This window comes from Mytilus californianus, unplaced genomic scaffold, assembly GCF_021869535.1.
Source record: "Mytilus californianus isolate M0D057914Y unplaced genomic scaffold, xbMytCali1.0.p SCAF_10, whole genome shotgun sequence".
Classification (NCBI taxonomy): domain Eukaryota; kingdom Metazoa; phylum Mollusca; class Bivalvia; order Mytilida; family Mytilidae; genus Mytilus; species Mytilus californianus.
In genome coordinates this window covers 52,340,646-52,352,505 of record NW_026262582.1, presented here as the reverse complement: position 1 = coordinate 52,352,505, position 11,860 = coordinate 52,340,646, and the positions used below count along the sequence as shown (strand labels likewise).

At 34.4% G+C, this 11,860-nt stretch overlaps 1 protein-coding gene across 2 annotated transcripts in view; it reads left to right on the top strand.

Moving 5' to 3' along the window:
• Positions 1-11,860, top strand: part of LOC127718790 (triple functional domain protein-like) — a 273,187-nt gene that overhangs the window by 37,682 nt on the left and 223,645 nt on the right. For both annotated transcript variants that reach the window (XM_052224840.1, XM_052224841.1), the window contains exons 15-16: positions 447-638; positions 1,290-1,459. In XM_052224840.1, the coding sequence (XP_052080800.1) occupies positions 447-638; positions 1,290-1,459 (362 nt within the window). The remainder of the gene's footprint in view (positions 1-446; positions 639-1,289; positions 1,460-11,860) is intronic.

The following is an 11,860-nucleotide window of genomic DNA, read 5'->3' as shown; positions in this document are numbered from 1 at the left end:
AATACTTACTGAATAAATGCACATATCATCATAAAAATTTGTACTTAATGAATTGAATTGAATGATATGCCATATTTAAATATTACTGTGTTTAATTTAAAAAAAATCAATATATACTTTCAGAACACTGTGAAAAATACTGATAGTTCCGTACACATAATGTCCCTATTGAGAATTTATTTGAATTATATTGTAAACTCATGAAACAATGTGACAAATGCATTAAGGCTAACAGGCTGCCAAATAAACAAATGCTTATCCATCTATGATGCAGGGTATAATATTTCAAGTTTGTTATATAGAAATTAAGTAAAGTTAGCCATACTATCTATTGATTTCTGTGTTTTTAATATATTACCATAGCACTAACACCGACAAATGCTGACAGAAGTTAACATAAACAGTCCTTATTGAATAATTACTTATATTTCATTATATGTTTATAGAACACTGTTACAAATGCTGATAAATTACTAGCAGCTGCTGATGAACTTGCTCAGACCGGAGAATGTGATCCAGAAGAGATCTACCGTGAAGCTCAAGAACTAGAGGCTCGTATGGCTAGCTTCATCACAGCTCTGGAAAGGAGGCGTGTCACTTTAGACATGACAGTTTTCTTCTACACTCATGTACATGAGGTAAGTATTGTGATAGTTATGTAATCTGAAAATAAGCAAATATATTTTTAATGATGAATATATTGTGTTCAACCTGTCATACTGTCCTATAAATGAAATTTACTTTTTGTTGCAAGTTAACAATTTCTATTTAGAATATTACATTAGATTTTTAGAATTTCTTTTGGTAGTTGTAATTTGTGCACTTTTGAAAAATAAAATATTGTTTAAACTATTTAACAGTTATAAAGCTCAAAACTAAATGCAAGACAACTTTTTAACATGTGAATGGTTTATGCTGCACTAATGCGTAAAGAATGGCATATGAAGGGAGAATTTTTCAATTATGATCATCCAAGTGAAAATAGTTGAACCTGACATCTTTATGCTGCAAATCACTTCTTGTTAAGGCACAAAAATAAAAAAAAATAAAAAAAACACCTATAAATGCAACTATATATCAAGAGTTCTTGCCCTTTGCATTGAAACTTTTCTTTTCCCATCTTTGCCATTTATATTATGTTCGATTTTGTGACTAGATATTAAAAATTGAATATTATTAGTCATCCCTGTCAACCAACTAAATGTTTAAATTCCGAGGTAAAGTTTTAATGTTAGCTAGAACAAATTGTTAACATGTAAAAAATATATGATACACTTTCTTTTTTACAGCTTACCTGCTGGTTGGAAGAACTCCAACAAGAACTACAAAGTTCAGAAATTGCTGACACAGTTGAAGGTGCTGAACAACTTCTAGGACAGTTTAATCAACAAAGGGAGACAACTATAGAGGCAGCCATTAATACTGTCAGTGAAGGAGAAAATTTATTAGAGCAGCTACGGTAAGTTGTGATATATTTCACACACCAAGATGTTTTATAATGCTTTAATTATAACAGTACTCAGCTGCTTGCCTTTTATCTTTATTGAATCAAGAGAAAATCTTGCCATTAAATAGCCCTTTGAGCTAAGGTGGTGTAAGGCAAACATCAATCAATTATCAAAAGAATGGTAGAGCATCTATATTTATATGGTAATGCATTTTAATGACCAATCATAAATTTCATTTTCGTCTTCATAAATTATGTTGCACATTCTGAATCTTTTTGTGAATGGAGTATGGACCAATCAGAACTTTAAAACTGTGACATTCTCATTACAATTTCTAAATTAGTCTATTAAACCTTCTTTCACTCAGCAACACCTTTATTTCTCTTTATTATTGTGAAAGAGGTATTTTAAAAAATAATTTCTGTTAATCCTTGTAGTCTTTCCCACATTTCAAAATTCTCTATATATATTGCCAATGAAAAATTCAGAAGTTACTTTCCCACCAAAGCTTGACTATAAAAGTTTTTGAAATGCTCTTACCTAATAAGGTAGATCAGATGTCTTTTTCTGAGCATCTTGCAAAAATACATTTCTGGTTTAAAAATATTTTACGAAGTATCTTACAATATATAACAGAATAATCTAAAACTTGAATTTTAAGATTAAACTATAAAAAAACTAAGTGTCATTATGTGTATTTAAAATTTTCTGAAAAATCCTTTTAAAATCAAGGGCAAATAATTATATAGAATTGAAATTTAAAAGTACATTGACCCAGAAATCTTATACAGAAGTTTAAAGAAAAATTTATCGTGGAACATTTAGACTACCCAGCTACCTTAAACAAGAACAGTCCTTTTTCTGTTGTTGACTTGCAGTATATTTTTATCTCATGAACATTTTTGAAAAATAAAATTGGATATCCTTTTAAACATATATTCTTCATCCATCAGGTACTACAGGTAAGAATAAAATTCACCTTTGGAATATGCATTTACTGCAAATACTCATCAGTAGGTAGCATATATTTACTTATGTTTATATTGGGGAATAAAATTTTGAAAAAAGAAAAGTGATATTAGTGAAAATCTTGATTGAACCCAAATTTCTATTTTTTGGTTTAAATGATATTTGGAATGTTATACTTTTACACTTGAAATATGGTGCAAATAAACTTGCCCGTCTTTTATAAGTTTTTTGTATAAAGTACAATGATAGAGGTGGCTCCAAGAAAACAATCTTTATTAGATAAAATGAAAAATTTGAACAGTTGGATCCATTTGTACCAGTTAAAAACATATATGATTTCCACAAAACTTGTTTCTGTAAAATAATCATCACAAACTTTCATGACCAAAAGTTTGCAGAGCAAAAATTAATAAACATTTCAGAGAATAAAAATCAAAAGTCCCTATTTATGAGAATAACCCAACTATTTATGCATCCTTGGTTTTGAAATTATGGGTTTAAGCATCCCTGATGAAGGTGATTCCAGAATAGTGCTTCCAACACACCAAATTCATTTAGTGTTATTTACATTTAATATCATTTTTAGTTGGTGCTGGTTTGCATGGACATTGTAGGTCATACCTGTGAAAATTGTATTTAAACTTTTATGATTTTTAAATTCACTAGTGGTATTTTGGGTATGATTTTATAAAGCAGCAGGAGAGTTGTGTGAATTTAACTTTTCAATAAATTTATAATATACATGATATCTGTTATTGAATGGGAGATAACTCTAACAGTCTTATAAAGAAGTTTGAAATGGAAAAGAGAAAATTATATTGATATTTATTTGGAACAAATCCATTCAGACAAAAATTACTTACATTTGTGAAACAATCTTATTGACAGGACCCTTGTGGATTTGCCTGTATGTATCAAATGTGTAATTAAAGTTTAAAAGATAAAAACTAACTTTTCATATATAGAAAAAATTAAAATTTTGAATTTCTTAAGAAAGTTCGTTTACTTTAAACTGGTGCTTAAACGAACTGTCATCCTTCATGCAATGAAGTGTTCTAAAGTTGGGTTAAAGGTGTAGAAAACCTCTTTGAAAAAAGCCTTTTTTTCATTTCAATACAATACTAGTAGATATAGTTGGTAATTCATGGATACCAGGTGACGGTGGTACTAGTCTGAATTTTTCAGAGAAATAAGTTGTCTCTTGAAGATGAAATAGATTTTTTTTTATAGTGAGATAATTTACTTCTTTGTAAGAGGGGCCTCCGTGGCGGAGTGGCCTAAATAGTCCAACTACTATATCACTAGCTTGTCAACACTGAGGTTGTGAGCTCGAACCCTGTACGTGACAGTGGCGTTCCACTCCAATCTAAATTGACTAGGATTGTCAGTTTTCCTGTCAAAGGTCTGTGCTTCCTCCACCAACATAAACTGAATGCCATGAAATAGCCAATAATGCTGAAAATGGCATTAAACACCAATCAATCTTTGTAAGAAAATGGTTAAGGAGGAAGATTTCAAAATAAAAAAAGGTCATTTGTTGGTTTCTACATATATCTAAAGATTAAACACATATTTACTGTATACAGATGATTTGAATTAAAGTACATATGTACAGAGCTCCAGATAAGAATTCACAAATTGGGGTTTTTACCCACCATTTTTTTATGTAATTGGGTGATAAAGTTTTTTAATTGCATTATCATTCCAATTCACCCCTCAAGCAAATATCAAATTGGGTTTTTCACCACCAAGCTCCTTAATGTATTGGGTTTTTTAATCAACACAATATTGAATATTTAGGCATGTTATAATCACATTATATCAACCCCAGATGTGTTTCCATCTTAAATGTGTTTCTTTCTTTGTAGAATATGTGCTAGCTGTTTTATTTGGTTTATTCACTGACGAGCTATTGTACATTTAATTTGTGTCCCGTTTTAAACGTTCTGTCAGTTTTGTATTTTCTCAAAACTTATGTAAACTGCAGCTGGTGTCACTAGTTGGACAGGAACTAATTGCCTTTCTAGATCCCATATGATCACCCTACAGTTTAATTATAGTTGGGGTAGGTGTGGCTAAGTGTTTAGATTTTTGTGTAATATATGTGAAATTTAGGTGCTGTAAGAAAGTTTTGCCAGTCCTTTCACCTATTTGCCAGATCTACTTTTTAATAAAAAAAAAAAGTAGTTTCCAGATTTAAGATATACCCCCAAAACCTTGAGGTTTATAGGGTAGGGTGGTTTATAATGACGGAGACCACATTCAACTTAAATTTACAAATAATTCTGCAACATCAAGTAAATAAATGACAATGTTATACTGCACTTGCCAATAAGACAACTATCTTAAGCATCTAGAACAATTAGACCAAAAACAAAGAAAGTGTCAAGCTGCATTGACGTAAAAAACGGATATGTGTATTCACTCATCAACTAAAATGAAAAAAATAATATATAAACTGTTTTCGTTTAATTCAATTTACATAAATCTGGGTTAAGTTGTCCCTTATCAGAACTTTTGGTTTCCGATGCTTTCAAACTACATAGCATGTCATAATTGATTTGGCCTTTCACTTTTTCCAACTGATTTCGTTTTTGACGGAACCCCGTGTTTATCGCTCTAGCAATGTTCTCGTTATGGTACGCAAACACGCCCGTGCGTTCAATGACCGCTTCCTAAAATCACTAGCTGAGTCTTGTTATCATCATAACTTTCCCTCAGCTATCAAAAAGAAGCCGAAAACATGCTTCTATTCAATATTTTTACCGGACATTTACTTTCGTTTTAATTAAGTCTCCCAAACGAAGTTTGGGAAGACTTATTGTTTTTGCTCAGTTCTTATTATTATTATTATTCTTCTTCTTCTTCTTCTTCTTCTTCTTCTTCTTCTTCTTCTTCTTCTTCTTCTTCCGCCGCTTTTAAATTTGAACTTGTCCGCACCCGTTCTCCAAAACCGCTTGTCAGATTAACTTAGGGTTTCACAATATGTTAGACTAACATGTCTAGTAGTGCAATCAGGGTTTTGTTTGTGCAATGGGGTTTATAAAGGGGTACTTTGAGGGGCAAAAAGAAAAGAGGGTTTTACTATAGAACCCTATGGGATTTTATTTTTTTAAATTTTCAAATGATTATAAATTGAAAACCATTTGTGATAGACACAATCTTTTTAATTGAAAATGTTCTAAATGATAAAGCCCATTAAATGAAATACAGGGTTAGTCCCCAGGGGTCACCCCCACCCCCTGCCATTTAAGAAAGTTCTAATATCTTGTAAGTGGTCAAGATCCCCACCCCTAAACCATATATATTCTGGTTTGTCATGCTAAGATGGTTTGAATGATATACAGGGTTAGTCCCCAGGGGTCATCCCGACCCCCTGCCATTTGAGAAAGTTCTAATATCTTGTAAATGGTCGAGATCCCCACCCCTAAACCATATATATTCTGGTTTGTCATGATAAAGCACATCAAATGTAATACAGGGTTAGTCCCCAGGGGTCACCCCCACCCCCTGCCATTTAAGAAAGTTCTAATATCTTGTAAGTGGTCAAGATCCCCACCCCTAAACCATATATATTCTGGTTTGTCATGCTAAGATGGTTTGAATGATATACAGGGTTAGTCCCCAGGGGTCATCCCGACCCCCTGCCATTTGAGAAAGTTCTAATATCTTGTAAATGGTTGAGATCCCCACCCCTAAACCATATATATTCTGGTTTGTCATGATAAAGCACATCAAATGAAATACAGGGTTAGTCCCCAGGGGTCACCCCCACCCTCTGCCATTTAAGACAGTTCTAATATCTTGTAAGTGGTCAAGATCCCCACCCCTAAACCATATATATTCTGGTTTGTCATGCTAAGATGGTTTGAATGATATAAAGGGTTAGTCCCCAGGGGTCATCCCCACCCCCTGCCATTTAAGAAAGTTCTAATATCTTGTAAGTGGTCAAGATCCCCACCCCTAAACCATATATATTCTGGTTTGTCATGCTAAGATGGTTTGAATGATTTACAGGGTTAGTCCCCAGGGGTCATCCCGACCCCCTGCCATTTGAGAAAGTTCTAATATCTTGTAAATGGTCAAGATCCCCACCCCTAAACCATATATATTCTGGTTTGTCATGATAAAGCACATCAAATGTTATACAGGGTTAGTCCCCAGGGGTCACCCCCACCCCCTGCCATTTAAGACAGTTCTAATATCTTGTAAGTGGTCAAGATCCCCACCCCTAAACCATATATATTCTGGTTTGTCATGCTAAGATGGTTTGAATGATATACAGGGTTAGTCCCCAGGGGTCATCCCGACCCCCTGCCATTTGAGAAAGTTCTAATATCTTGTAAATGGTTGAGATCCCCACCCCTAAACCATATATATTCTGGTTTGCCATGATAAAGCACATCAAATGAAATACAGGGTTAGTCCCCAGGGGTGACCCCCACCCCCTGCCATTTCAGAAAGTTCTAATATCTTGTAAGTGGTCAAGATCCCCACCCCTAAACCATATATATTCTGGTTTGTCATGCTAAGATGGTTTGAATGATATACAGGGTTAGTCCCCAGGGTCATCCTGACCCCCTGCCATTTGAGAAAGTTCTAATATCTTGTAAATGGTTGAGATCCCCACCCCTAAACCATATATATTCCTATTTGTCATGTCTCGAACATTTGAATGACGTATACGGTCAGTCCCCAGGGGTTCCCCCCACCCCCAATGTTCTTATATCTTGTAAATGGTTGAGATCCCCACCCCTAAACCATATATATTCCTGTTCGTCATGTAATGGACATTTGAATGACGTATAGGGCCAGTCCCCAGGGGTTCCTCCCCACCCCTAATGTTCTAGTATCTTGTAAATGGTCGAGATCCCCACCCCTAAACCATATATATTCTGGTTTGTCATGCCAAGATGATTTGAATGATATACAAGGTTAGTCCCCAGGCATCACTAATGCATATAACTTTACTGGACCAAACCAATTTTCACTGGACGTTGCCCAATGTCAGGCGACCCTGGGAATTACGAATTATGGGAGCTTCGTTTGGGAGACTTCGTAACAGCATCCTGTTACAATCATTTCTTGTTCATTGTATGTTATGATAAATCCCGAGCAATTCGAAAAAATATGACAGCATGTCACACGCTAATTGGATAAACACCGAGAAGATCGAAATGTTTTCATAAACACGTGTACCTTTTGAGCAACGGAAAATTCCAACAGGGACCCATTACAGCTACTTGATGCAGGGCTCTATTTTTAGAACGAAAGGACATTTCCAATTATAAATATTATAGAAATAGATTTACGCGACGACTGTAATCAAGTAAGGGGAAATAACGCAAACGATAGCGAATAAAAGCGTTAAGAACCCATGTTTTTGGCATATAATTGGGTTTTCCTTTGAATTAATTGGGTTATTGAACCCTGCAATGGGCAATTGCATTGGGTTTTTAATTATTTTTATTGCGTGATCACGCAAATACGCACCTTATCTGGAGCTCTGTATGTACTTAACATTAATTGCTGTATAAATCATTCATCACCTTCGATAAATATTTTTAGTCATTGATTTAAAAAAAAATTTTAGACAGCAGAGAATTTTTTTTCAAGATTTACTTGTTAAAATACCTTTGAATCTGTTTTGCTATGAAAATATTTAAACAGATGGTAATTAGCTGGCCGATATATTTTCTATCAAAGTTAATTTTAGAAATATTAAGAGCTTGTTATGATATTCATCTATAACAATTTGTATCTGTTCAAACTATTCAGTCTGTTGTTTTTTTGTTCAGTAATCAAAGAGTAAATAAATGGAGGGAACTGTTGTCTGCAACAGTAAATCTTACTCTGATCATATCTTATTTGTGGTAATCTGAGTCACTTAAATGCTTTGGCATGTTTATCCAATACAGTTATTGATATGATCAAAAGTATGCGTTTCTGTTAGTAAGGTTAAAGAGAAAAAATAATTAAAAGGAGGAGTTCATTTTTTTTTGCTATTTTGTGATATGTATTAATTACATATATGATCTAAGGATAATCATTGATTAATACAGAGCATGATTTGATAGTTTACGATTATTGCAAATGAAAATAGGTGAACATTTTGCTGCATATCACTTGAAAGAAGATACCTACATAAAACATGTGTAACCTTGTTTTACCTGTTTTTGGAGGATATGATAAGAACTGTCCAGATTCAATATATCTTCTGTTAGATATTGAATTGCACCTGTGACTACATGTTCTGTCTCTTCCTTTCTTCTCTATGTAATATTCCAATGTTTATCGAATAGCTAGTAAATAATTCAGTCATTGCCCTAAGGGTGGAATTATACCTGTAGCTAAAAGAATTTACACAAATGGTAATTTGCCAAAGTTTTAGTATAGATAAGCAGGTTGCTGATGTAAAGGTTCTTGTAAATTGTTCTTTTTCTGTTGTTCTCAGCATGATTCCTGTCACTTTTTTGTACCCCATATTGTGTTTGTGTTATGTTGTGGCAACCATTATGTAATCTTCAATTTCTCCTTATGTCTATTTGTTGATTAGTGCAGACAGCTTAACATAACTGAGGAGTCAAACAATGAAAGCGTTACAATAACCCCTGCTTTGAAGTTTTTTGGCACTCATTTTAGCTCATTTACCCAGAAATATTGTAAAAGTGTAGATTTTAAAAATCATGTCTGCCTGTAAACTTCTCAAAATTTCCATGCAGGTTTTTGAGCATAAGAGAACCTACTTTATCTCTTATATATGCCACAACCGTTTGTAATCTACTATAATATGGTTTAAAATGAGTTTGCATGTGCTTTAAGTTTTGAGTTATACAGTTTATTTAACGGAGGACTTCAAGAGTCAAGGCCAATACAGGTGCATTGGACTCCGACCTTAATTGACTAGGATTGCCAGTTTTCAGGACGCTGAAAAAATAGACCCAAGACCTTGATTTGTTTTTTATTTGTTTTTTGTGAACTCACTCAAGTAAAACCTACTGGTACTTCCCTATTTATTTCATAAGTGGGACATGAAAGCGAAAGTTTTGGGTGCATCTTGCTTCTTCTTTACCCTTTCCTTTTTAAGTATGAGGAAATAATATACACAATTGATGAGAACACTTCTAAAAATGTGCAAAAGGAAATAAGATTAAACGTAGATAAATAAATGACAGGAAAGGCTCAGTGTACTGAGTCATTGTATCAAACACCCAAAATAAATTGGTTATTGTCTGTTTCTGAAAATTATATCATTTTAGCCATTCATTATTAAAATTGTTAAATTGCTTTGCCAATTTCATTTGTTGGAATAATCATCCCTTGTTGTTAAATGGTCATATTATAATAACACATTGCGGTTATATTGCATACAGCTCAGCAGGAAGCTTGCACATTTTTATGCAGATTAAAAAACTATTGATTGATTGATGTCAAATAAATGATCAGTAATTGATCATGACAATTGATTGTTTACTTGATCGATCGATTGATTGATTGATTTGTTTGTTGAAGTCTTTCATTTATTCAGTTGGTCTTTCTTTTGTTGCTGTAAGATGCCATGTGTTGTTGCAACATTGCCCCTATTTCGTTGACCTTATATTGTTCTTCATATGAAATTTAAGAAGTTTTATGAAGATAATAAACTGCTTCACCGAGCGCAAAGGTCGAACCCTGAACAGTTGGGGCAAGTTTGGACACAATATTCAAGCTTGATACTGTCTGAATTTGGATTGTGATCAAATTTTTGACATAATAAAGGTTTCTGACACAAAATAAATGTGGTTAAAGATCTTAAGAATTTGAAATGGGACATTTAATTTACCTAGTATGGTCGGATATCCAAAATCTAACAACATGGTTAGATTCAGCATATAAGAGAAAACACCAAAAATTTAATTTTAGTTGAAATCAAACAAAGTTTAATTTTGGACCCTTCAAACCTTAATAAAGACTAATTTGAAAACAGGGCACACAATTAAAAATCTAAATGCACAATAAGATTCAGCATATCATAGAGCTGCAATAATTCAGTTTTTGATGATATCAAACAAAGTTTAATTGTGGACCCTTTTGAACTCAATGTAGACAAATTTAAAAATGGGGCCCAATACCCAAAATAGTAATATGAAGGTTAGAACCCCCAAAATCTGGAAACTAGAAAAATGCTTGTTTTTGGCCCCTTTTTAGCTCACCTGGCCCGAAGGGCTAAGTGAGCTTTTCTCATCACTTGGCGTCCGTCGTCCGTCGTCGGCGTTACCTATTTACTTTTTGAACTTCTTCTAGAGAACCACTGAATGGAATGAAACCAAACATGGCATGAATGTTCCTTATGAGGTGTTGACCAAGTGTTGTTACTTTGTAGCGGATCCATCATCCAAGATGGCCGCCAGCGGGGGACTTAGTTTAACATAGGACCCTATGGGAAATGCATACAAATGTCTTCTTTTAGAGAACCACTGAATGGAATGAAACCAAACATGGCATGAATGTTTCTTATGAGGTGCTGACCGAGTGTTGTTACTTTGTAGCGGATCCATCATCCAAGATGGCCGCCAGCAGGGGACTTAGTTTAACATAGGACCCTATGGGAAATGCATACAAATGTCTTCTTTTAGAGATCCACTGAATGGAATGAAACCAAACATGGCATGAATGTTTCTTATGAAGTGCTGACCGAGTGTTGTTACTTTGAAGCCGATCCATAATCCAAGATGGCCGCCAGCGGGGGACTTAGTTAAACATAGGACCCTATGGGAAATACATACAAATGTCTTCTTTTAGAGAACCACTGAATGGAATGAAACCAAACATGGCAAGAATGTTCCTTATGAGGTGCTGACCAAGTGTTGTTACTTTGAAGCTGATCCATCATCCAAGATGGCAGCCAGCGGGGGACTTAGTTTAACATAGGACCCTATGGGAAATACATACAAATGTCTTCTTTTAGAGAACCACTGAATGCAATGAAACCAAACATGGCATGAATGTTCCTTAATAGGTGCTGACCAAGTGTTGTTACTATGAAGCCGATCCATAATCTAAGATGGCCGCCAGCGGAGGACTTAGTTTAACATAGGACCCTATGAGAAATACGTACAAATGTTTTCTTTTAGAGAACCATTGAATGGAATGAAACCAAATATGGCATGCATGTTCCTTTTGAGGTGCTGACCAAGTGTTGTTACTTTGAAGCTGATCCTTCATCCATGATGGCTGCCAGATGTGGACAATGTTTAACAAAGGACCCTATGGACAATACATACAAATGTCTTCTTTTATAGAACCACATACTGAATGGATTGAAACCAAACATGGCATGAATGTTCCTTATGAGGTGCTGACTAAGTTTTGTTACTTTGAAGCTGATCCTTCATCCATGATGGCCGCCAATGGGGGGACTTCCTTTAACATAAGACCCGATGGGAAATACATACAAATGCTTC